A 25,316-nucleotide genomic window follows, 5' to 3' on the forward strand; every position below is an offset into this window, starting at 1 on the left:
TTCCTGTTTTTTCCGCTGTTGAGGCTAATCATTTGATGAAATATGAGGAAAGCTTTGATGAATGGCAAACAGAAGTAAGAACTAAAATATGACTTCAAGTGCAAATTCTAACCTCGGAAGGGAGTCAGCACACAATAATTAAAGAAACCAAGGTAAAAAAAAACAAATTAATTTTTCTACAAATCAAAATAAGAGCCAGTAGAAGAGAGAACTATTGTCAAATAAAGATAAACCAATATAGCTTATGCTCAAATAAGAATGCAATGAAGTCAGGTCACAATCATATTGCAGATTAATGAGGGAACAACAATCCCTTATCTGAATGATAAATACATGAATGGATCAAATGTCACGGAGACCTTTCTACAAATTGAACAAACTAATGTTGATTCATATTGAAACTAAGCCATAACATAAATCAAAATTCCAAAAATCACTAAAAAGCATTCTTGGCTGCAAACACAAGCAGCAACAATCATCCAAATATAAGTACATTCACAAAAGTGAAATGAATAACTCATTCTCCTGTTCTAAAGTATTTAAGATTCAGAGTGATGTAAACAAGTTCCAAAAGTATAACTAATAGAAACAGAAAAAGTGCTCTTAAACTCGTCTTTGATTGTTGCAACGGATGGTTCACAACTCTGCCTCATCATCATCATCTGCCCCTAAAATTTAAGCGACATATTTTTAAGTTTAAAAATAGTAAAATAAGTATAACAAAAAATAAAAATAAAATTTAAAACATTTTATACCACCAGAATCGTAATCGATTGAGGACGCAGTCTCGCCACCACTCTGTTCATAATACCTTGAGGAATCTAAATATTCCTGGATCAAAATAGCAAATAGGAAGGCTTATGAACTAGCCATACAATATTATATGTAACAAAATATACTTGAACTTAAATTTATTGAACTTACATCTTCCTCCTCAAACCATTCAGTGTGAATATACTCATCACTTTCAGCATCTACGAAGGAGTAGTCCTCACCCTCAATATTCTCCTCAGCGTCATCATCAAATTTGGGAGTCCTTTCATCCATTTTCTTCATGGAACACGTAGCAATGTTATGCCCCCCCTTGCGACAGTAGCTGCAACGCTTAGGCTTCCTTGTGGTCTCTATCTCAGTACTTCCATTCTTTGCAAGGTCTTCATACATGTATTCTGCATGCTCCTCCATCATGTTATTGTCCCCGTTATGAGCCCTAATACATGAAAGTATATTTACCAATGCATCTCGTGATTCATTAAAAATATCCCCTTTTAGGCACCCTTCGTTCATAATTTGTTTACACCAATGTGCCAAACATGCACGCCGATTGATAGCCAAGGAATCCTCCATCAAGCCGCCCATGTCATCATACCCACTAATGCCTTCCTTCGCTTTTCTAGTCCATCTTCGCAGCACTAATGATTTTGGCAGCTCTGCAATGTCTAGAAAATCTAAAACAGCAAGTATATGACTACATGAAATACCTATGGAGTCCATTCTCATGCATGAGCATTTAAATTCATCTTGCTCTCCATGAAAAGACACATGCCATATCATGTTAGGCTTGTAAAATTTTGACACCTGATAAATATTGCAAGAACTCGTTTCCTCTTCATATATTACCTTCAATGTGCTGGCCTTGTGGAGCATTGAACGGAACAACACAAAAATTTGCCGGGTATAAATGGTAGCTGCTGACCTTTCTAATTGTTGAAAGTGTGTCTGCATCACAGGTTGTCCAGTTGATGATTTAAAGTCTGCCAAATCCTCTCTGTGCCGCATGTAGCTCAAACAACGCTGGAAGTGTTGAACAAATTCTGTCAAATTATAGCGTGATTTAATATATCTTTTGAGGACAGCATGTAGACTTTCACACCTCGAAGTCGTTCTAAACCCAGCAAAGAATTTTCCTCGGATATGAGCGGTAGCCCACATGTTTCTTTTTTCATACATATCTACTATCCATTCCCGATCTTCCACTCCAAAGAATCCAACCATTTCCTCCCACTTTTGTTAAAAACACACCAACTTCGTAATCACCTAGCATTAACTTTGTAAACATTTTCGTAAACTGAGGTTTGTGAATATTGCTTGTTGCATTACGCATCAAGTGCCATGCACATAACCTATGATGTGCATTCGGAAACACTTCCTGAATAGCGATAGCCATCGAGTGATGACCATCCGTAATTACTGAAGTCGGTGTCTTTCCCTTCATTGCTATGAGAAGCTGTTTTAGTAACCACACGTAGGTGCTTTTCCTCTCATTCGAAACTATCGCAGCACCAAATACAACTGTTTGATTATGGTGGTTAACTCCCGAGAATATTACCACCGGCAATCTGTATCTATTCTTCTTATATGTGGCGTCAAATGCTAGCACATCCCCGAACAGATCGTAATCCAACTGACACCGGCCATCACACCAAAAAATTTGTCGAAACACTCCTTCTCTGCCCTTTTCAACACTATAGAACAAGTTTTGATCCCTTGCTGCTAGCGTTTCCAAGTAAGCCATTGCAGAGGTTAAATCATCAGGTAATTGTCTTCTTTGCTTCGCAACTTGATTGTGCATATCCTTAATTGAAAAATTAACGTTCTCGTACCCACCACACTGGCTAGCTAATGATCCAAATATGTTTGGCATGCTGATCCCCACCTCTTTCATATGGTTCATTTGACTAATGTTAGGCTCAGTCATTTTCTTGTGAGATCTTAACATTCTTGCTAACTTTGGAACAACAAGCTCATGGTTGTGTTCATCACAAAAATCTCTCACTACCCAACTCTCAGTTACCGCATCGAAGAAAACATGAAGTTTACTCATACAACCACATCTTGTCTCTGGTTTTGGCTCCCTAACTCGATTTTTCATATGGTTCCATTTTTCTAATCTATACCCTTCACAAGAACAAACATATGTTTTTTCTCTAACTTTTCCATCAACTATTCTACTTCTACTCTTTCGCACACTGAAGCCCCTCGTCTTGGCATATGAATTATAAAATTCGAATGCCAAGCCAAGATCAGCAAAGTGCAATTGACAAATATTTTTCATAGATAGACTTGAAAAATCAATCTTACCAATATCTTCCCAAGAGTTTATGAGATATTGATCCATATCCACCGCATCAGAAGTTACATCTTCATCCATATGATCACTAACATTATGCACATTTTGATCACTTGTGTGTCTTTGACTATTTGATGCTTCCTGCAATTTATAGTGACTAACGTTAATTACCCATTAAAAATAGCATAAATTAGGTACAATTTATAATCAAATAAGCAAAATTATCCAAAAACCATTCAATTTTCAAAAAGAATCACGATACTAATTTCTGAATTTTCTTATGGCAGGTTAAACTCTATCTCGTCTCATATTTTGGTGATTAAGATCAATTATATAGATTCATATAGGGGTGGGCATGGTTTGGATTTTTATAAATCCAAACTGGATCCACTTTAGAACCAGTTTTATGGTTCATGAAACCAAACCAATACTGTGAACAAGAGGGATTACGATACAGCATTTTTACATGATCATTTCAAGTTAAATAAGAGATAGACACAACCAAGTTTTCAAATTACACCTTAGAAGCTCCACCTATTTAAAGTACATTATCTATCTCCCTCCCTTAGCATAAATATTCATGGCTAATCTTAAAACAAACATGAAAGGGTAGCAATCCAAACAACACTTATCAGCTAAGGTACCTTAACCTGTCACGAAAAGTGCATTGATAGCAATAACTAATTTGCTTAATTGAAAGAGCTAAAGAAGTTGCCTTCTTGAAAGGGTATCAATCCAAACAACACTTAAGCTCTTGCGCAATAAAAGAGCTTCCATTGAAAGCAGCTGAATTGCTACATCTAAGGTACCTTAACCTGTCTTTCAATCATGAGCTAAAGAAGTTGCCTTCTGCAATAACTAATTTGCTTAATTGGCAAACTTTAAATCTTAACGGATGTGATACTCTTCAGAAACTGCTAAAAAGTGTAGGAAAATTAATTTGCAATAAGTAATTTGCTTAATTTTGCACTGCTGTGAAAGAAGCTGTTTCTTTAAAATTTAAAATAATTTTAAAAAAATTAGCTGATTTTCTAACATTACTCAAATCTAAAACACTCACTTTACAGGCACTTGCTTAGTCAACCAATAAAATGCAACAGTTGATCATAAGCTTTAAGCAAAATGATACTACTGAAATCCAAATTAAAAGCCAAGGGCATATATATGCATGTGCCTAATAAATATGATATATAATCATATATTAGAATTTAGGTAAGTTTCCTTATTTCACAGTGACATGGTCATTTCATTTCACTATCATGTTCTCAAACATAATGTAACACTAGTCAACAAGCATTCAAAGGTTTCCTTGAGTCAGGTGTTAAACTCATAATAGAACCATTAATGTAAACAAACAGTAGAGCAATTTTCAAACTAAACTCAACAACTCCGCTGTTGTAGCCTCCAGAAGTAATGAAATAAAAAACACAACATCAAATAGCTAGAACTCATAACTTGTTCAATACTTCTATAAATAGTTTGGCATAAGAAAAATCATGATCTAGATGAACTATTTTCTTTTACTCATTTCATTAAAAAAGAATCATCTATAAATAGTTTGGCATTCTTCTTTTAATGCAAATTGCATAACTAACTAAACATTGGTTACTCAAAGACAGAATATAAGAACAGGTTAACTAAAAACCAGAACATCAGAGTTTGTTACATCACTAAAAAGTAAGAATCGAGAAATTTACTTCTTACGCAACCACATCCATTCTCATACCATTGTTTGTAAAATCCATGAAGCCTCATGCCTCACTATGTTAGATACCAATATAACAATAATGGAGAATTACAATTGCTACATATGATTACCAAATTGGCATGAATCTTAGCTACACCAACATACTTGTAGCACAAAACAGAACAAATATAGCCTACAACCCGTGAATCAGAACAAATAAATAGAACAAAAAAATTGAATGAAATCAACGAAAGGAAGCAATACAACAGATTCATACAAGGAGTGGAAGAATACAACAAGAAGATAAAAGGAACAAAAAGAAAATTAAATCAATGAAGTAACTTCATACCTGAGTCTGAGGCTCCATTGTTACTATGGAAGTGGAGGATGCAGGGAGAATGGAACACCACAGCGCTGACAACCACTCGACGAGAGAAAAGAGAAGAGAGAAGAGAGAAGAGGAGACGGGGAGGGAGAGCCTACGAACGACGTTATTAGATGGATTGGACGGCAACGGCGACGGCTTGGCTGGACGGCGACGGTGAATGCTAAGACCAGCAGAGAGTAGAGTAGCTGACGGCAACTGGTAAGTAAACAGGGGGAAAGAAATTGGGAATTAGGGTAACGTATGATGAGTTTAGGGGTGGGGCTGAATTTGGATTAAGGGTTTTGTTAGTTAAAAAATAAAAAAATTATTATTATTATTAAACCCCATGTGGGGTATATTTCTAATTTATATTTTGTGCCTATTAGAAAAGCTCAAAAGGTTTGAGCTTACTAAAGACAGACCCTTCCTGAATGTATCGTGAAGAGAAAGAATAAAATTATTTCTTGAATTTTAACTAAATAGACGCATCAGCAACTAAGTTCTTATTCTAGTCAGAAGCAAAAAGGCAAAAAAAGGTTCAAAAAGGAGGTCATAGATTCAATCTCCTTCTGTAAACCATTCACAAACCTTTAATTAGTTTTGCTATTTTGTTTGATGTGCATTTGGGAATTCTACTTCTATTATTTTTGCCTTGATGATAGTTATTTTAGGATCTGTATTGCTGTTTTAAAAAATTACATGATTTTTGGTTTTTTCAAATTTTCCAACTTAAAAATCCAAGCCTGTTGATAAATATATCTCTGTTTCTTTTTCCGTGTTGAATCTTTTTATGCATTTTAGCAATCATTTCCATATGATGTCATATTTTCATTAGTTGGACTGTATTGAATTAGCCCCAAACCAAACATCGTCTATGGGAAAAACAATAAAATGTCATGTTATTTTTATCCTCATCTTACAAATATGAAAATTCAGTGTGTTTACTATCTTCTTTTGAAAAGATTGTTGTTCATCCAGAGGATATATTGTGCAGCTCTCTAACACAAACAATTTATTCTTTTGGGTGACATGCATCTCTCAAATTCCTTTCTAAATTTTTTTCATATTTTCACTCGACAATGGTGTTCTTCTATTCCATTCCTTCTTTAATTTTTTTTTGTATTGAATCTCGTTTTAACCATGTAATTTCTATAATTTCATTCTTTTTAAAAGGTCACAAAATCTAATATTTTTTTTTATTACACTTATTAGGATTCTCTCTAGCAACCTTCAGTTTTAAAACTATAAATATAAATAAGTTATAATTTATTTCATAAATTAAAATTTTTTATTTTTAAAAATTATTTTATTATCAATAATTGAACTAATATTATAACTATTTGATTTACTTATTTTCAATTACCTAGTCTATGTTTTTGTTTATATATATATATATATATATATATATATATATATATATATATATATATATATATATATATATATATATATATATATATATATATATATATATATATAATTATAATAATAATATCATCCTTCTAGTAATGATTATATTTGTACGCTAACAAAGGATTATATAAAGCAGAAAGAATGAGAATGGTGAAAAAAAGAGTGTAACCGAGAGAGAAAGAGAGAGAATGTAACTCCCACCAAATTTCTGGCTTCGATTTCTTATAATCTGTAACTCCAATAAAAAATCTAATCCAGTAAAAGTGTTTGTATCCTCCTCCTCTACATGTTGGCACCATTTTTGATCGGTGAAAGTTGACAATGACGTAGTTTCTCTACCTCTTAAGTTCGGCCAACTGAAGTTTTAGGAGGTATAAACGATTCTGGACATTTTCTTCTTCGATAGCTCGGTCAGAAAGCTTATCCGGAACTTTGAATATTTTGATTCTGTACGAAGGTATAATTTTAGTTTCTCATAGTTAATGTTTAATGTCATGTGAAAACTTAGGCTAGAAGACCTTAAGATAGGAATGAACTAAACGTATAATTGATGGATTGTGTATATAGAATAAAACGAGGGGTTTAGCTGTTGTTAATAATTTGATGTTGAAGTTGGTTGGTTTGGAAAAAGATTTAATATTGGTGTTTGTTTGATTTTGAAATAACTTGTTAGTGAAAATTATTTGAATGACTGAGAGGTGTTTGGTTTGATAGTTGGGATCCTTGAAGGGTGGCAGAAATTCGAGTTTTAGAGGAGATACTGCTAAAATTTCTATAAGGATTGGAGTTTTGATTTGAAGTGTTATTTTTAAAAAGGAAAAAAATTATTATGTGGCTTGTGTATTTGAGACTATTTGTTGACCTTCTATCGCAAGATGTGCCCGGGCACTTTAACTCCCCGGATTCTCCTATGGACATGCATATATATATGAATATTGAATATTATATTTGAATTTGGAGTTTGACTCCATGGAATACTATATTATTGAGCTTGGAGTTTAACGCCATGGAATACTATATTATTGAGTTTGGAGTTTGACTCCATGGAATACTATATTATTGAGTTTTGAGTGTGGACTAAATCCCCATTTCGGTCCCTCAGATTTACGCGATTACTCATTTTGGTCCCTCAGATTTACGCGATTACTCATTTTAGTCCCTGAAACCCTAATTATCTTATTATCTATCTGAGTTATAATAACATGGTTTTAATAAAGGGGACTAAATTGGATACAAATACAATCCTTGCCACATTAACTAGTCGTTACACCATCCAACGTGACAGGAAGGGTGTCATCTCAGCACTCCATTTGCTTAATCATCACCGGAAAGAGTTGAGGGACCATATTGGTGCCTAAACTTGAATCTGGAGGACCAGTATAGGTAATTTTGAATTTCGGGGACTAAAATGAATAATTGCGTGAATCTGAGGGACCAAAATGGGGATTTAGTCTTTGAGTGTGGCTCAATGGAATATTATTGAGATTGGGGATGCGCGCACAGAGGGACTGTCCAATTGTTAACTACCAGGACATGTCGGGTTGGCTATATAACTGACAGATGAAACTCATTAGCTATAAGATAGGCATACATCATACTCATTTGTTTGCTTTGTTTGAGTGTGCATTGTTTTAGTTTGCTTAGCTGTTTAATTCTGCTTAACTGCTACTTGTTCTACTTGCTATAAATGCTTCTCTATCTGTGTTTTTCTTGCTTGAATTGTATGTGTATGTTTTCTGAGAAACTCTTCTTGGCAGAGGTGTGGAGGGAGTTGTTCCACCAGTGATTCAGAGGATTTGAGGAGACAGAACGTGAAGTATTAGGTTAAAGTTAGATTCAGAACTAAAATACCTTAGACAACTTACCTAATTTCTGGTTTAGTTGAATTCTTAAGGTGAAATCTGAGTGTCGAAGATCTAGAAATACCTCTGGCTCTCCTGGGACCTTTTATATTAACTATGCGAGCACTTTTACCATGCTGAGAACCTCTGGTTCTCACCTCATACTATGTTGTTGTTTTCAAATGCAGGTCGAGAGGCACCTCATTGAGCATTTGGAGACCCTCCTTACAAGCGGAGAACTACCTTTTGGACTATCATATTTTGTTTTAGGCTATGTATATATGTTTGTAGAATCTCCACATGTACATTTTGTGTTTTATCCCTCCTAGAAGTTGACTTAGAGATACAGGTATTTATTTTGTAGTTTGAGTTTTATTTTGGGTTGTATATATATATATATATATATATATATATATATATATATATATATATATATATATATATATATATACTCTGGCCGGCCTTAGCTTCGCAGGACGAGTCTAGAGTTTGCTATCTGAGTTTTGGAACTCTGATATGTATACATGTTTTCAGCTTTCTTCTGGTTTGCCTGTTCGTTTTACGAATACCCATGCGAGTGTGATACGATTTTCTGTTTATCGTTTTTGTTTAGCTTATCCTTCAAGGCTCCTAGATATAATTTCGTCCAACTATATTTATGTACATATCCTTTTCTTTTAGAGGTCGTAATACCTTGCCATCTTTGTTTTACAACTTAAGCGTAAGGCTAAATCTCCTATGCATGGAGGAAAAAATTTCCTATCTTCCATATGATGTTATATTTTTATTAGTTGGACTGTATTGAATTAGCCCCAAACCAAACATGCCTTGTCCTTGGGCAAAACAATAAAATGTCATGTTATTTTTACCCTCATCTTATATATATGGTAATTCTGTGTGTTTGCGATCTTCTTTTGAAAAGATTGTTGTTCACCCAGAGGATATTTTGTGCAGCTCTCCAACATAAACAATTTATTCTTTTGGGTGACATGCAACTCTCATATTTCCTTCCAAATTTTTTTCATGTTTTCACTCGACGATGGAGTTCTTCTATCCTTTCCTTCTTTAATTTATTTTTTTGTATTGTATCTCGTTTTAACCGTGTAATTTCTATAACTCCATTCTTTTTAAAAGGCCACACAATCTAATATTCTTTTTAAACTCCATTCTTTTCTGTATTTGTATTCTGTTCAATTCTAGCATCCAGTTATCTTCTCATACTCTTATTTTTGTTCCTTCATCAATACTCCACCTCGTCTTTCTTCTTAAGAAGTTTTTTCTTTGAATTAAACTTTTTTAAGTCCAAAATGTTCCTTTAATTATTTTTGCCTCTCAAATCTGTTTTTAAAAAATATATTGCTTTTAAGATTCTAACTCAAATCACATCAAAATTCTTTAATATTTTTCAAGTTTGATTTGCCAAATAAATCAAGTTCTGATTTTGTATATCTCTAAATGCATTCTTATTTGTTAGGATATATAAATATATTTGGTCAAAAATATATGTATTAAAGTGGGCTAACAGATAGCTCGCAAAACCATGGGTTTAACCCATGAGTTAAATCTTGAAAAAAAGCGAGTTAAATGATGAGAACTAAAAAGCCTACTAAAAATGCATATATAAAATTTGTGGATTTAAACGATGTTAATTGATAGTTGAGGTCTAGTTCAATTGGTAAAATTATATGCTTTTTAATACACTGCATTTGAATTCAAATCTTGACAAAAGTGTATTGTAATAGTAAGATTGGAGTTCTCTGTTTGACCAAAAAAAAAAAAATGCCAATTGCAATTTATGTACCTAAGTCTAAATACAGAAAATTGTACGCTTACCACTATTATATAAAAAGAATACTTTTGTACAAGATACTCATAAAAATGATATATGATAAAAAAATATATATATTATATTGATTCTTTACAATAATTATATGAATCTTTTAATATGAGATTTCAATTTGATTTCTTAACAAATATTTTTAAGATATTTATTAATCAAACTTTAAATATAAGAAACTTTTTAATTTTCTTGTATATTTGAAGTTATTCAAAACATTAAACCTTATTTTTTGAATGAGCTTTTTTTATTAGGAAAAGTTATAAGTAAACAATAAAAATATTACATAATGTGAACAATAGATATATCGAATGCTCATTTTATTAGATGTACAAATGATTATTCTAATATTAAAATTTAGATAAATAATTTAAAAATATAATGTATTTTTTTTATTAATAATTGTTTATATTGTTCAAAAAAATTATTAGTTATCTAATATAATTTTTTTTATTTATTTATCAATTTATGTTTGTATTCTTGTCCAACACATATTGGCAATTTTGTTTTCAAAAAATTAACCCTGTTGCCGTTGTCATCTATGATATCGATGAGCTAAACGTGTTTATTATTTATTTGACCAAATCCTAATGGACCGAAAACATGCACTGTAAAATAAAACTATTCATTTCTTATCATCAAAAGGTTAGATATATGATTAGTCAAAACATGTATTCATGTCTTTAGACTCTTCAAATTTTTAATAAAGATATTTACATTCTACCTATTGAAATGACTTTTGCATCAATAGTAGTAAAACTAAAGTTAAATATTATGACATTTTCGAATATATTTTTATTATCAAATTTGTCGTGAATCTTTTGTCCTACTGTGATATTAATCATTAACTTACATATTTTTAAAGCAAATGGTTCAAAAGCTGGTAAAAGCAGTCAACATAATTCTTCTAGCATAGTTGGGGGTAAAAATATTTCACCAATGATATTGTTTTGGTTGTACAAGTAAACTTAAATTGCGGGACGAAGCGGCAGTAAAATTAATGATTTTAACTAATGTTAATGACACTGAATTCCTAAAATTAATACAAAATGATTTTTCTCAAAATCTTTATTTTACTATAAGTTTTATTGAAGGACTTCAAAAACTTGAAAAAACTTATTTTTCACATGGAATTTTTAAAAAATGTTACCATAGAAATGATTCTCCACATCTTTATCATACTTTTAACCCGCAATTAAATTCTATAGTAGATATGCTTGAAGAAATATAGTATCCATAAAATTTCAAAGAAATAAGGAAAAAAAGAATCCCAAAGAAGAAAAATGTCAAAATATAATTAACATAACAGATTTAAAAGTAAAACCACCATTGAAATTATGAATATTGAAGAAAAATTAGAAGAAGTTACAATGCTTTTTAAACAATTAAAAATGGCTCAAGAAAATAATATTATGGAACATAGATTTAAAATAGAAGAAGAATTAGTAAATTCTGAAAATATAGAAAACGAAGAACACATCCTAGATTATTCAGGTGACGAAGAACCAGCAATTCCAATACAAGTAAAAAATGAAGTTGAAACATCTAAGGATAATCAATCTCAATTTAAATGGAAACAGGTTTCGATAATTATGCTTTTAAAAAAGGATTTATAAATAAAGATTCAAAATATACAAAAATACCGTCAAAATACGTTCCTAAAATCCAGGAAATGGAAGGAGAAAGAATGCTTGACTTAGACTGTAAAAAGAATGAAAAAGAAATTTTCGAAAATTGGTTGAATTCCTTTTTATTAGAAGCCTTTACTAATCCAAAACTTAGTGAATTGTCTGGAAGAGATATTTGGAATTATATAGGGTTCCATACTAAAGGAACTATAAGAGATTATATGACATCAATAGAAAACCAAATAATAGAAGAATTAGCAACAAAACAACAGGTTATGATAAGATATTATATATAATGATGATTTTATACAAAGAATTTTTTGGAAAAAATATTATAGATCATAGACAAGAAGTCTATAATAAAGAATATCAAGAAGAAAAAAACCATTTAGCTAATATTCAGATATATGATATGTGTAATGTGGAGTCTTATATATGTGAATATAGAATACATTATTACAAATTAAAAGAAGAAGATAAAAATCATTATCTTAGTATGTATATAACAAAACTTCCATATCCTGCTAATGAATTTATAATGGGAAGATTTATAAGAGAAATAAATAGAGGGACAATTGAAAATAATTTTGGTGGAGCAACCTCTGCAATAAGAGAGGAAATAAAAGAACGTTGTATGCAAGAAGCAACTCAAAAAAGATTTACAAATATAATTAAAATTTGCTGTCAGGATAATGAAGAGATACCCTAAAAATATGGGCTTAATAAAAATTTTCAAAGAAAAAGAAAATACCAATTTAGAAAAAGAAAATACTATCCAAACTGGAGAAAAAAGAGGTATTTTAGGAAAAGAGATAACAATAAAAAGAAAAGACAAAAAAGTGACTATTGCCCGAATAAAAAAGAAAATTGTAAGTGTTGGTATTGTCAAGAAGAAGGACACTATGCAAATGAATGTCCGAAAAAGAAGGATAAAAAGGATCTTACTAAACAAATAGAAATTGCTAAGTCTTGTTTCATGGAATATTTAGAAGAATCTGATGATAACTTAGACTATATTTTTGAATATGTCTTAGAAACAGACTCAGAGACTGAGTAATAATGCCACATTTATTACTATAAAAATAACAGAAAAGTTTATAAATGCTTTTATAGATTCTGGAGCAACACAATGCTTTGCTAGTTCAAATATAAAACTTGATTGGAAAAAATTAAAGAAACCTTTAAGAGTTAGAATAGCTGACAAATCAATACATAAAATTGACCAAAAAGCAGAGATGACTAAAATTTTTATTCAAAATTATAGGTTCATTGTTCCATCTATATATATGTTAGATTCTGGAATGGATTTTATCATAGGAAATAACTTTTTAAAGCTATACCATCCATTCATTCAAGAATTAACATATATAGTTTTAAAAGCTCCACACGATTCTTCAATAAATCAAAAATCAAAACGTATAAAATACCAACTACTACTATAGATAAGATCTTAAAATTTAAAATATTTTCTATATTAGAAACATGTTATTTAAATTTATACTTTCAGATAAACATTTCAAAAAATAATCTTGAAATAAAGATAGAAGAACTTTTGGATGAAATCTGTGCTGAAAATCCTCTAGATATTAAAAATACAAATAACGAATTAGTAAGCATTAAATTAAAAGATCCTACAAAAGAGATAAATGTTCCAAATAAAATTCCTTATTCCGCAAGAGATAGAGAAGAGTTCTCATTAGAATGTAGAGATCTTTTGGAAAAAGGAATTATAAGATTAAGTAAAAGTCCTCATGCGGCTCCAGCCTTTTATGTCGAAAACAATAATGAAATTAAAAGGGGAAAACGAAGAATGGTTATTAACTATAAGAAGATGAATGAAGCAACTATTGGTGATTCTCATAAACTGCCAAGAAAAGATTCTATTCTAGAAAAAATCAAAGGAGCAACTTGATTTTCATCTCTTGATGCAAAATCAGGATATTGGCAACTTCGTTTAGACGAAAAAACAAAGAAATTAACTGCTTTTACTTGCCCAACAAAAGAATCAACAAGTGTGTTACTCTATGAATGGAATGTATTGCCATTCGGATTAAAACAAGCCCCAGGTATTTATCAAAGATTTATGGAAGAAAATCTAAAAGAGTTAAATGAATTTGTTTTGGTATACATTGATGATATACTAATTTTTACAAAACAGGATAAAGAAGATCATCTTCAAAAATTATTAATAGTTTTAGAAAGATGTAAAGAAAAAGGATTAGTCCTGAGCAAAAAGAAAGCAAGAATAGCAAAACAAGAAATAAAGTTTCTTGGATTAATTCTATTCACTGAAGATGGATCCCCGTTCTCAACTAGACTCGCTCATTGGAAGTATATGGATTCTGGGGAGCTACCTGAGGTATTAACACTTCCTGTAAAGTATGTTAACATGCATGTTGTCACATCCTCGTAGTGGGTTATGTGGTTATTGTGTAATTGATATTTTTTTACTGCAACAGTTCTTCCAAGTCGTGTTTCGGCCACCACAAGGGAATCGATTTGGGGCTACCGAAATGGCGGTTGCTGCATATATATTTGCTGTTGACTTGGATCAGAGGTGAGTTCCAAATATCCCGCAAATGGAATTATCATTTCTCTTACGTGCTGCATATGTCCTTGTTGTTCAACAAAATTGCCATCTTTTGGGCTTGTTGTCTTGGCTCGAAATTATTTAGGCCTTTTGGGAACTTCATGGTCTGGAGTTTTTTTTTTCTTCATGGGTCTACATGATCCATTATGGAGTTCTTTCAAATGTGTCCACGTACATGTCCAAGACTTAAAAATAAACAAGGTTTAACGGTACTGTTTACATTGCCTGCTGATTTTTTTTAAATTAATATCTTGGGCCTCCACAAAACATTATCTCGGGCCGAGGGTTTTATGTCTTTCTTGTGCATGATGTTGGCATTGTGTTGTTTCGTATTATCTTTCTTATCTTTTTAGACATGCACTTGCATAAACTACATGCTTTGTTATATCTTCTCATTGCGCAACTTATGTGCAAATTTGAATTAATATGTTCCTTTTTTTGGTGTGTGTAACGTTTGCTGCGCCGTATTCTCGCCAAAGAGAGATTTTGTTCCCAGATGAGCATTGCCAAGGAGACCGATGTGCCCTTTGGACTCTTAGACCACAACACGAGTTAGTGGACGACGTCAGTTCCTTTGATTCGCATTTCCATTGTCCTCTCTTCTTCATTATTTTTCTTGTTTTTTGTTATCTTCAAACTAGGGCTTACCCTTTCATCCCCTTTAATCGTAGATCCTTAACCTATTGGTGAAAATGCTGACTGTGGAGCGCGGTGATGAGTCAGCATGGTGGCTACCCACAACATTTGCGGTAAGGCATGCTATTCCTGACAAACCTTTTCCATGCACTGTAATTACTTTCTTTATGGAGTTAATTGTATCAGGTGTATAACATTTTGGTCTAATTATTGCTTCAGCAACTGGCCCTTAACCCAACAACATACTGCAAGGACACATTGGAGTTCATTCGGACTCGTTACATGATTAAGAAAGCTGATAAAATAAAAAAGGCTAGTTGAACTGAGAACTCCATATTGTTATGTACTCTTGTATATGTATTATTCACTAACAAAGGGTCTACAATGTTCCTCCTACCATGTAGATTTACATCCCCCTCAATAAGGATAGGCATTGGTTTCTCATGATCGTTGACCTCGATTTGGGAGACCTTATCTACTTGGACTCTGCAAAGGACCCAGATGATCGGGCGCACAGAGTTCAAATGATGACATACGTTGTACGGTGCAAAATTTTTATCCCTTATGGACTATTCTATTCTTGGCGTGACGTCCAATGTCATTTATTCTCACATTGGGAAGTGGATGTAGGCTTTCTTCTTGGAGACAATGTTGACGGACAAGAGGTTTTATGAAAACCAAGCAAGTATCCCACCGCTGGTGTCGCGGTTCAATCTAAGAGAACCTCTCGTCACACAACAAAAGGACAAGTCGTAAGTTCTATTTGAAACGTAATTTAATTTCATCAACTTCGAAGAATACTTCATGGACACAAACTAATTTGTATTTCAAATTACTTTGGGTCTTCTTTTAACCAAAATGCAGAAAAGATTGCGGAGTCTTTGTAGCCCAATGGATGCAACTTTCCCATCTGTGGGGCACGTATGATATTCAGGTGAGCATTACACATTCATGGGAGAAAATAGAAACTATGACACCTTTGAAAGTCAATTTTCATACTTTGTTGTGTGATATGGTCACCAATGGTTTGCTCACTAATCTAGGGTGTCACTGACCTTACCCGGATGAGCCTAGCACTAGACATTTTCTTCTCAAAAGCCAACAAAAAGAGGGACGAAGTGGTGAAACTTGCTATTGATTATTGGGACAAGCATGATCAAAAATCCAGCACAACGAGAACGAAGTCGGCGAAGAAATCTGTCGCCGAAGTTGTTTCACTGGCCACCAGCAGCAGCCAAAGCATGACCATCTAATGTGTAGAGATTGCACGGTCATGTTCCACGCCGAATGATGCTTACGTAGGAGTACTTCTTTTTGGGACAAGTCACATGATGCATTTTGGTTAGATTGGGGGTGTATAATCATTCTAGAAATTGCTACACTTTGTGTTAGTATATATTACTATTGGAATCGGTCTTGATCAGCACAAGATCATGGATTCTGCTGTGTATCTTTTGGGAATTTGTGCGCTTCTCCTGATCATGGGTGTATGGGTCTGAGATTCTTTTGGGTATTTAATTACTAGCTATTTTTGGCACCAAACAACAAGGTTTAACCTTGTAACTTTGCTGTTTCAAATTGTTAAGATTTCACAACGTCCTGCGGATTAAGTAACTTCAACGAAGTGATTATGTTATCTGAAAGTAGCATTAGATTTTTAATTTTTTTAGATATTCAAACTTCACATATAACATGTCCAAAATTAAAAAATGGTTTTTATCATGTTGTTGACAAAACCCAAAATATAATGTGTATAACAGTTTTAATATAACTAGCATACCTTTATTGGAATAAGTAACATTATTTGATTCATTATGAATCTTAATTTTAAAAGGAAAAAGATTCGTGCAATGCACATTTAGAGATTTAGAATTATTTGCAGTAGTCATTAGCATGAAAAGGCAAAAAAATTTTTCTACTGATTAATTGAAATTATTGGATTATATTGTAATTCAGAGAACTTAATCCAGTACTGTAAAGACTAAATTGTATTAACAAAGGTTATTTAATTACATTTGTAGTTGTCACTTTTAGATGTTAACATAACTAAAACACCTTCATAATCAGTCGGTGGATTTGGGTTTTTGTCTTTGTTATTAAAAGTAGCATTAGATCATAACTTGACCCTTGGGGAAAAAAAATAAAAAATCAATATCTATCGGCTGGTGAATGAAAGTAAAGGCTATAATGATCTCTGCTTGCAGCAAGCAAAATTTTGCCATTGAAAGTCTGACGTAATTACAAAAAAAGCCAAATAATAAAACTCATGTACTTAGCATATTCAACTGCGCTGCACCTAAACAACATTGATGCACAAAAAGCCAAAAAGAGTATTTTAAACACCCACTGACTCCTGAGAAAAACAAACAAAATCACTAACTGAAGCATCACTGGGACTTCTCAATGCCATCTGAGCCTATTGTTGCATTCAGCGATTTCAGGAGATCTAGTACCTGCGAATCCCTTCAACCAATGAATAAATGGAACACGTCCCATCTAATTGATAAATATTATATGCAATCGAGAGGAGTACCTGTTGGTGATAGTCGCAACTGCCTACATCTGCAACAGATGCTAGAATCTCACTTTGTGCAGTTCCGACGATCCTCTCCTGAGTTCCCACGGGTTTTAATTCTGACAAAACATTTTTCCCATCTCGTGAATACACCGATGCTGACCTCGGAGGCAGACTTGTTTCATGTACCCCCATAAAGTTCTGCAACATCAACCCAAATAATCATTCACCACAGTTAATTCAGATATGCTGGCTATAAAACAACTTCACACCCCAAAACATTATCTCATAATTTCATTCACTTAGCAGGCAAAAGTGATGCTAATTCTCCCAGCATAAGTAGTTGAGGGAGATATTCCCCACAATCCCATACAAAAAAGTATAATATATGTTTCATCCATACATTAAATCATGTCCCTCGAAGGTTCCTTTAACAAGAAATCAATCAAATGAAATGCTAAGGTGCACTATTGAGATTCCATATTAATAAATATACCATAAACCTACAATTTTAAATTAGCATTCATGGGATTCTATAGAAAAAAAATACATGCCAGATTGTATATCAAATTATGTCCACAATCCCCACAACCCCATACAGAAACTGAGACATGTTCATCCAAACATTAAATTATGTCACTAGAAGGCCTAATTAAAAAATTATGCTGTAATAAGGAATTAAGAAAATGAAGGGCCAAGATGCAGTATTGAAATTTCATATTGAAAAATATATTCAAACCTGCATTTTTTCTAAAATTACATGAAATTCTGCAAAAAAAAACCAAATTGTACTTAATAAAGCACGAACCTCATTGGCCCCTGGTATTTCGACAGATTCTTCATCCTCTTGCAGACCCCATTTGGATCGGTTTGGTACCCTATCAAGACATGTCCGCTTTGTGAGGCCGGTCCTTTTGCAGAATGTACATCTCCTCTTCTTTCCCTTTTTGCCTTTGGACCGTGGAGCACCTTTAGTTCTAACAACAACGGGATCCCGAATGTCCTCGTCCGCATTTGCTTTTCTTCCCTCATTCGGTTGACCAAGTATTGCATGGATGTCAGTACAAATTCCGCGAATTCCCTCCATTGCAGTCTTAAATACAGTTCGATTCTTTGAACCAAGGTATAACATCCACTGTGATGCCGCATGGAGTGCCCCATGCCGCAATAGAAAACCTCTCTCGCTCAACATGTCGCCGGTCTTATCGCCGTACTCTTCAATTGCCTTGGCGTCCCTCCTCCACCGCTTCAAAATTAAACGATTTGGAATATCCTTTAAATGCTCGTGCTTCATGACAAAGAACATGTGTCTGCATGGAAAGCCCTCCTTCTCCCAGAATCGGCACCGACATTCCATTCTGGTCATGGTCCTATCAAATAAGGTAACAATGTTGTGGCCGGGATGACCATACTCTTCCATTGTGTATACCATTGTTGTGGAGACCCTCCTTTTACTCACAAAATTAACCGCTCCAACACCGTCAATCTCTTTCTTAACTAGTACAAAAATAGCTCTCGTGTAAACATCTGCAGCGCACCTCTCAATAGGATCCAGGCACGTTGTTAGAACAGGGGTGCTATATATTGAATTGAATTGCGCAACTAGCTCGTTGTTGCGGTATTCTCGGACTACTAACTCCAAATTTTGCACCAATTCCAAAATACTATGTCTTGAGTTCAAAAATCCCTTTATGTGAGAATTTATTCCCTCACACCTAGACGTTGTGCGATATCCAGCACAAAACTTGCCACGAAGGTACGCATTACACCACATGTGCCTTTTTTCGTACATCTGGTTTGCCCAACATTTTTTGTGTAGACCAAATTTCTCAGAAGCTTCTTCCCATTCAAGCTCGAAGTCATCTACCTCCATGTCAGCATAAAGCCATTTACAGAATATCTCACGAAACATCTGCTCGCCTCCATTCGAGGTTACATTCTTCTGTAAGTGCCATGCACACAACCGATGAGTAGCTTCTGGAAACACTTTTTTGACTGCCGCAATCATCGCATCATCGCCATCAGTTACCACAACAGAAGGCTGCTTATTACACATCACCTCCAACAAATTCTCCAACATCCACGTATAACTTTCTATTGTTTCATCTAGCACCAATCCAAATCCGAATATCGTGGTTTGCTTATGATTGTTTGACCCAGAGAATATCACTAACGGGCGCTGGTACTTATTCTTCTTGTATGTCGAGTCAAAGGCGACCACATCCCCAAAATACTGATAGTCTACTCTGCAAGGTCCATCAGCCCAGAACATGTTCGCCAACATTCCATCCTTTGTAACATTATACCTAGCCATTGACATTGGATCCGCCGCTGCCTTTCCCTCTAGATATACAATAGCGGCATTCGAGTCACCATTAACGACCTTGGCCCGCCTCATGTGATCAATGTAGTTGTATGCATCCTTTTTTGTAAAGCCCAACAAAGAGTACCCTCCGGCAACCCCAGCCATGTAACCCAAAATCTTTGATGTCGAAACACTATACCCACGCATGCCATCTATGTTTGCCTTTGCAGCATCCGATATACGACGGAATTTCGGAATCATGTGCACCATCCTTCGAGGTGTCAGTTCATGATTGTGATCCAAGATTACTTTGCGAACCTTCCATGTTGAGTTTTCCCTATCCAGATAAATCGACAGCTTCGCCAAGCAATTAGTCCTTGTTTCAGGACGGTGTCCCCTTTTTCTATCCAACCTGTTCAAGTGTTTCTCATCTCTCAGTCCGGCCCTATTACAAAAAAACCTTCTCCTTATCAAATTTCCTTCTTCATCCTTTCCATAATCACCCTTGCGCACGCCAAATCCATGACATCTGCCAAATTTACTGTAAAAATCATATGCTCTTTCCTCACTTCGAAAGACTTTTCTTATTATATCTTGTTCTGACAACCCGAATACATCAGCATAATCGGATGGATACTCATCCGATACTCCATTCATGCTGTCACCGCCGCATGCATCATCCAATTCCTCATCAGGCCTACACCCCTCATCCCTTTGGCTTCCTTCCATCATGTCGCAACCCTTATTTCCTTTTGTGAATTCCATCTGATCAAAATCAATTGCAAGAACATAAAAACCAATTTCAAAGTCTTGGAAATCTGCTATACACTCATGCTGAAATTATTCTTAAGTGAAAACCACACAAACATGCTACTTCACAAATAGAAAAATTCAACTAACCATGCCACAACATTTATTAGCAAACCATTCATTACTCAACAGAACATTATCCATCCCCTTCAATCACACATCATTTTAATTTAATCATTCATATTTTAAAAGCTCCAGATAAAAAAGAAATCATGTTTTGATAGTCTAATTATTTTGTCTAGATTAAAAATATAAATGGTTTAATTATTTAAATATTATATATATTATGACACAACCAATTATGCAAGATACACATACAAACCTCACATACATTAACAATAAAGGAGTTTCCTAATGAATATTTAATTTAATCATTCATACTTTACACGTTCCAAATAAAAAATCAATTAACCTTCCAAAGTCTAATTATTATGTCCAGGTTAGAAACATAAGTGCTTTAATTATTTAAATATATGACACAACCAAATAATATGTGGATACATTCAAATATAGTGTTATTATGTGTAAATCTTCAGACATGGCAACCCATTATTTTGGAATATATAAATAAAACAAATTTTGCAATATACACCTACAAATAACACATGCTTTAACACTAGAGGAAGAGGGGAATGACAAACCCCCTCTTTCGTCATTTTCAAAATAAATTAAAAAACAAAGACACAACTCAAATTAATAGTATGCATCCTTTAAGTTAAACCTTTTAACTTTTTCAAAACTTTATAACTTCAAAATATTTCTTCTTCCACCGATACATAATAGAAATCAATGCACATAAAGAATAAACAGAGTTCACAAGAAACACATACCTCCATTCCTTCGCCGCATACGAGATGGACAGCAGCTGAAAAAACCGGTCTCCCTCTCCCAACCCTCTGCAACGACAATGCCGAAATCCCCCAATTCCACTCCGATCTAGGCAGATGGTGAAACCACTTGCACCAACATTCAAAACCTGCAACAAAACCCTAAACCAAACCCACATAACATTTCCTTATCCCATAATGTCAAGCTGTTATTTTTTTTAACCAATGTTACCGTGTTTTACTTTTTTTTTGGGTTAGGATCCAGGACAACTAACAAGCTCAGACCATAGAAAACCAAATCCCACTATGGCAAAAATGAATCACACTGACAATTAAAAAGCCCAAACACCCCTAGCCCAATATCTTCTAAATTAATTACTCACGCTAAACTAAACTAATTAACATAATTTAGCATAGGTGATCACGTGCCAGTAGCAGAGAGAATGTTCTTTATGTCAGCTGTTTCTGCAATATTTATCTTCAACCAACTTTTATTTAGACATTTGTCAAAATCTTAAAGTGACAGCAACAACATACATGTGTAGAAAAAATTTTCCTTCTACACCCTAGACTTCACCATAACTAATTTGTACTAACGTGAATAGGCAGTAAAAGTAGAACTCTTGATCTTATCCGGAACTATGAACTTAGCTTGAACGTAATTTTGGGAATAAATTTTATTTGGAGATCACTTCGATAAAAATATTAAAAATATTTTTGTAAGATGTTTATATGTGTCATGATATTATTTAGTATTTTTATTAAATTGGTAGTAATTTATTTTTTAATAAATCAGAATAAAATCAATTTATTATAACAATAATAATAAACTTAATTGTCTGTATTATAATTATTAGATTCGATTTGATCCGACTGATTTACACAATCTAAACACTATTCAGAATAACCATCCGAATACCAGGGATAATAAACATCTCACAAATCGAACCCTTGACTTTTCGGATCTAGAACTCTAATACCATGTCATGAACTCACTCATCCTAAAAGCGTAACCTGACAAGACAATGTAACACTAATGACCATATCTCTAATACTTCCTAAACCTCCATTGTACACATTGTACGCTTAGACCATTGGCTCCCTATACTTTTCTAAATTTTTTGATAAAAAAATAAATATATCCCTGCTTTTTGTTTAAAAAAATTAAAAAATATAATTAAATTAGTTATGTAAATTAATCGGTTCGACCGGATCTAATAATAATTAGATTTATTATTATTATTATAAAAAATCGATTTTATTATAGTTTATTAAAAAATTTAAAAATAAGTAATTTATTAATACGATCAATAATAATACGACACATAAATATTTTTATAAATGACGTTTTATGCGTCTTTTGTCCCATTTTATTTTATCACGATTGTAAATATTACAAAATGTCACCGATATCATATTAGTTATTCACAAATTATTGCTATTATATTAGTTGTTAATAATCTTATGTAGGAATCGCACAAAAATTCTGCATCCGCAGATATCTACAGCGATTACTCGTAACAGAAAGATTAATAGACAAAATTCTCAAAAAAATGAAGACCCATTTTCAACGAATAAAAAAAACGAGGACGAGGAATGGATTGATATATTTGCCCTATGGAGCCATGGAAATCTGTACATTTTTTGCTGAGAAAAATTTAATTAAATGCCCTTATATATATATATATATATATATATATATATATATATATGTGTGTGTGTGTGTCTGTGTAATTTTAATTTATTCTTAATATTTGTGAGAAATTTTTTATTTTATTTCATTTTATTTGTATGTTAAAAAATTTATGTGTATGTTGATTATATTAAATTTATGTTAGAATTATATTTTAATTTGATATATTTGATTAAATTATATTAAATTTTATTATAATTATTTTAAATTTTTAGATTTTTTTAAAATTAATATTTATAAATACCCGCGCAGGAAAAAACAAACGAAAATCCATAACAAAAATAAAGAGAATAGGAGATATTTAATTAAATGGAGACCGAAATTGAAGAGGAGTTATCGTTTTTAATTTTTATAGAGACCAATTACCTTTCTAAATTCTTATCCACATAAAAAAATATCATATTTTAATTTTTTTAAGGAAAATTATAAATGACTAATATTTTTAGTTAAAAAACGAGAAAGTAATATCGATTATTTTATCCTTTTTATATTAATGTGAAATAGTCAATAATCAAATCCGGATACAAAGCTTTTAAAGGAAGAAAGTTAGAGCTGGTCAAACTTGGATGGGATCGAATGTAATTTTGTTGCAAGAAAGGTAATTGGTTATGAAAAATGACTGAAAGTTTTTACTTATCTTACTACTATTCCATTTCATTTTTAAATAAAAAAGTTTTAAATTTTTATTTTTCATATTTTCAAAGCATAACATATATCTTTAAAATTTTTAGTAATTTAAATATTAAGAGAATAATTATAAAAAATATTAAAAAGACAATATTTTTTTATTATTATTATTAATCAATATTTTTTACTAACATTTTATTTGTATACTATTAGGATAGTAATTTAAAACTTTGTATTAGAATATTAGCTAAATATTTATCAAAAGTAATAATTTTTTTCCATGTAGTATAGTTTTTTTTTATAAATAAATTAGTATTCTTAATTAACAGTAGTATGTAGTGATAGTTTGTTTATTTCATTGGGTGGTGACTGAGTGGTGACAGTTTAATGGAACAAGAGAAGATAGGATGACACAACTCTTTGATGGAAAAATATCGTGCAGATTGCGAATTATTGAATTGAAAGCAACTTCATGGACAACCAATAATTAAACACAAGTACGAGCAAGTAACGATAATCCAACAACTAACAATGATATAGACATGCTTATTAGTCTCGCATAAAATCTTGGATATTATCATGAAAAAAACTAGGATACATGTTTTCTATTATATCTACTTGTTGAAAGCACCTATATTGTCCAGATATTTGTTGAAGTAAGGTTGTTATCCGATCTAATAATGGATAACACAATTGGTAAAGAGTTTGTTCATATTCGCTAAATGGGTCATTATTAGGTTAATAAAGACTTTGATCATAGAACGATATGTAATTTCTCTAAAAATTCTTAAAAGAGGTTGGAAATTCTTTATGAAATAATATAAATAAGAGATGTTGTTTACGATGCGTCCTTGAGTACAAAAGGCAAATGCTATCCAAATTAAATGAGACAGAATGCTAGAGAAAGGAAAAAAAATAAAAAAAAAGGTTTGAAAATTTGTTTTATTTAATATTTATTAATTATTGTAATAATTAATAAATGTTAAATAAAATAAGGTTTAACTGAGTTTGACTAAATTTTTTGGTTATCAAATATTTCTGCCAATAAAATTACGTAGGAGGAGTATGTTTATATTCTGGCCTAATAAATAAGAGTCCGGCCTAATAATACAAAAAGGTTCATCAATGAAGGTGGACTTCACTATAAACCCAATCTTTTTAAGGAGGTTGGACACCAATACAGAAGTCCAGCCCTACTTGACTTAAACGAGTAACTGCCTCCTTAAATCTTTTCTACTATAAAGGGAACGCTTACCTATCAGAAAAGATGGAACTACTCCAACAAAGGTAGTCATCAACTTTACTATAAATACACTAGAACCTCTAGGTATAATTCACGTTCTAATCTACTAAAATTCTGCTGAATGCCCTTGCTAACTTAAGCATCTGAGTCTCTTGTAAGTACCGCCCCCTCCTCCTCACAAGGAACCTTGACAGGCGACACCTCGGCACCAAAAAGGTCGGATGCTG

At 32.7% G+C, this 25,316-nt stretch overlaps 3 protein-coding genes across 3 annotated transcripts; all 3 read right to left on the bottom strand.

Annotated features, from left to right (window-relative positions):
• Nucleotides 1-639: 639 nt before the first annotated feature.
• On the bottom strand, nucleotides 640-2,446 carry LOC112702354 (protein FAR1-RELATED SEQUENCE 5-like). The gene is made up of 2 exons (XM_072198618.1): nucleotides 925-2,446; nucleotides 640-831 (listed from the first exon to the last, which is right to left on the bottom strand). Exons 1-2 carry the CDS (start codon nucleotides 1,993-1,995, stop codon nucleotides 697-699), a joined length of 1,206 nt encoding a protein of 401 aa, XP_072054719.1. The 5' UTR covers nucleotides 1,996-2,446; the 3' UTR covers nucleotides 640-696.
• Nucleotides 2,034-5,124, bottom strand: LOC140174273 (protein FAR1-RELATED SEQUENCE 5-like). The gene is made up of 5 exons (XM_072198672.1): nucleotides 5,107-5,124; nucleotides 4,923-4,950; nucleotides 4,797-4,831; nucleotides 2,124-3,211; nucleotides 2,034-2,037 (listed from the first exon to the last, which is right to left on the bottom strand). Exons 1-5 carry the CDS (start codon nucleotides 5,122-5,124, stop codon nucleotides 2,034-2,036), a joined length of 1,173 nt encoding a protein of 390 aa, XP_072054773.1.
• A 12,133-nt stretch (nucleotides 5,125-17,257) lies between these two features.
• LOC114924206 (protein FAR1-RELATED SEQUENCE 5-like) lies at nucleotides 17,258-21,699 on the bottom strand. The gene is made up of 4 exons (XM_029287873.2): nucleotides 21,530-21,699; nucleotides 18,393-20,654; nucleotides 17,603-17,785; nucleotides 17,258-17,522 (listed from the first exon to the last, which is right to left on the bottom strand). The coding sequence occupies exons 1-4, from the start codon at nucleotides 21,533-21,535 to the stop codon at nucleotides 17,457-17,459; spliced, it is 2,517 nt and encodes an 838-aa protein (XP_029143706.1). The 5' UTR covers nucleotides 21,536-21,699; the 3' UTR covers nucleotides 17,258-17,456.
• Between the last annotated feature and the right edge of the window lie 3,617 nt (nucleotides 21,700-25,316).

Source organism: Arachis hypogaea, chromosome 7 (assembly GCF_003086295.3).
Source record: "Arachis hypogaea cultivar Tifrunner chromosome 7, arahy.Tifrunner.gnm2.J5K5, whole genome shotgun sequence".
In the NCBI taxonomy this organism is placed as follows: domain Eukaryota; kingdom Viridiplantae; phylum Streptophyta; class Magnoliopsida; order Fabales; family Fabaceae; genus Arachis; species Arachis hypogaea.

What these genes read in the sequence shown, in the direction of transcription:
- LOC112702354 (XM_072198618.1), bottom strand. Translation starts at nt 1,995, where the DNA reads ATGGTTGGATTCTTTGGAGTGGAAGATCGGGAATGGATAGTAGATATG. An exon ending in AATGGTTTGAGGAGGAAGAT is followed by an intron (nt 832 to 924) that starts GTAAGTTCAATA and finishes ATTTTGATCCAG; the next exon opens with GAATATTTAGATTCCTCAAG.
- LOC140174273 (XM_072198672.1), bottom strand. An exon ending in TGTTCTGTTTTGTGCTACAA is followed by an intron (nt 4,832 to 4,922) that starts GTATGTTGGTGT and finishes TATCTAACATAG; the next exon opens with TGAGGCATGAGGCTTCATGG. An exon ending in CATGGATTTTACAAACAATG is followed by an intron (nt 3,212 to 4,796) that starts GTATGAGAATGG and finishes TATAAATTGCAG; the next exon opens with GAAGCATCAAATAGTCAAAG.
- LOC114924206 (XM_029287873.2), bottom strand. An exon ending in AAATACCAGGGGCCAATGAG is followed by an intron (nt 17,786 to 18,392) that starts GTTCGTGCTTTA and finishes TTGATGTTGCAG; the next exon opens with AACTTTATGGGGGTACATGA. An exon ending in GTTGCGACTATCACCAACAG is followed by an intron (nt 17,523 to 17,602) that starts GTACTCCTCTCG and finishes AGGGATTCGCAG; the next exon opens with GTACTAGATCTCCTGAAATC.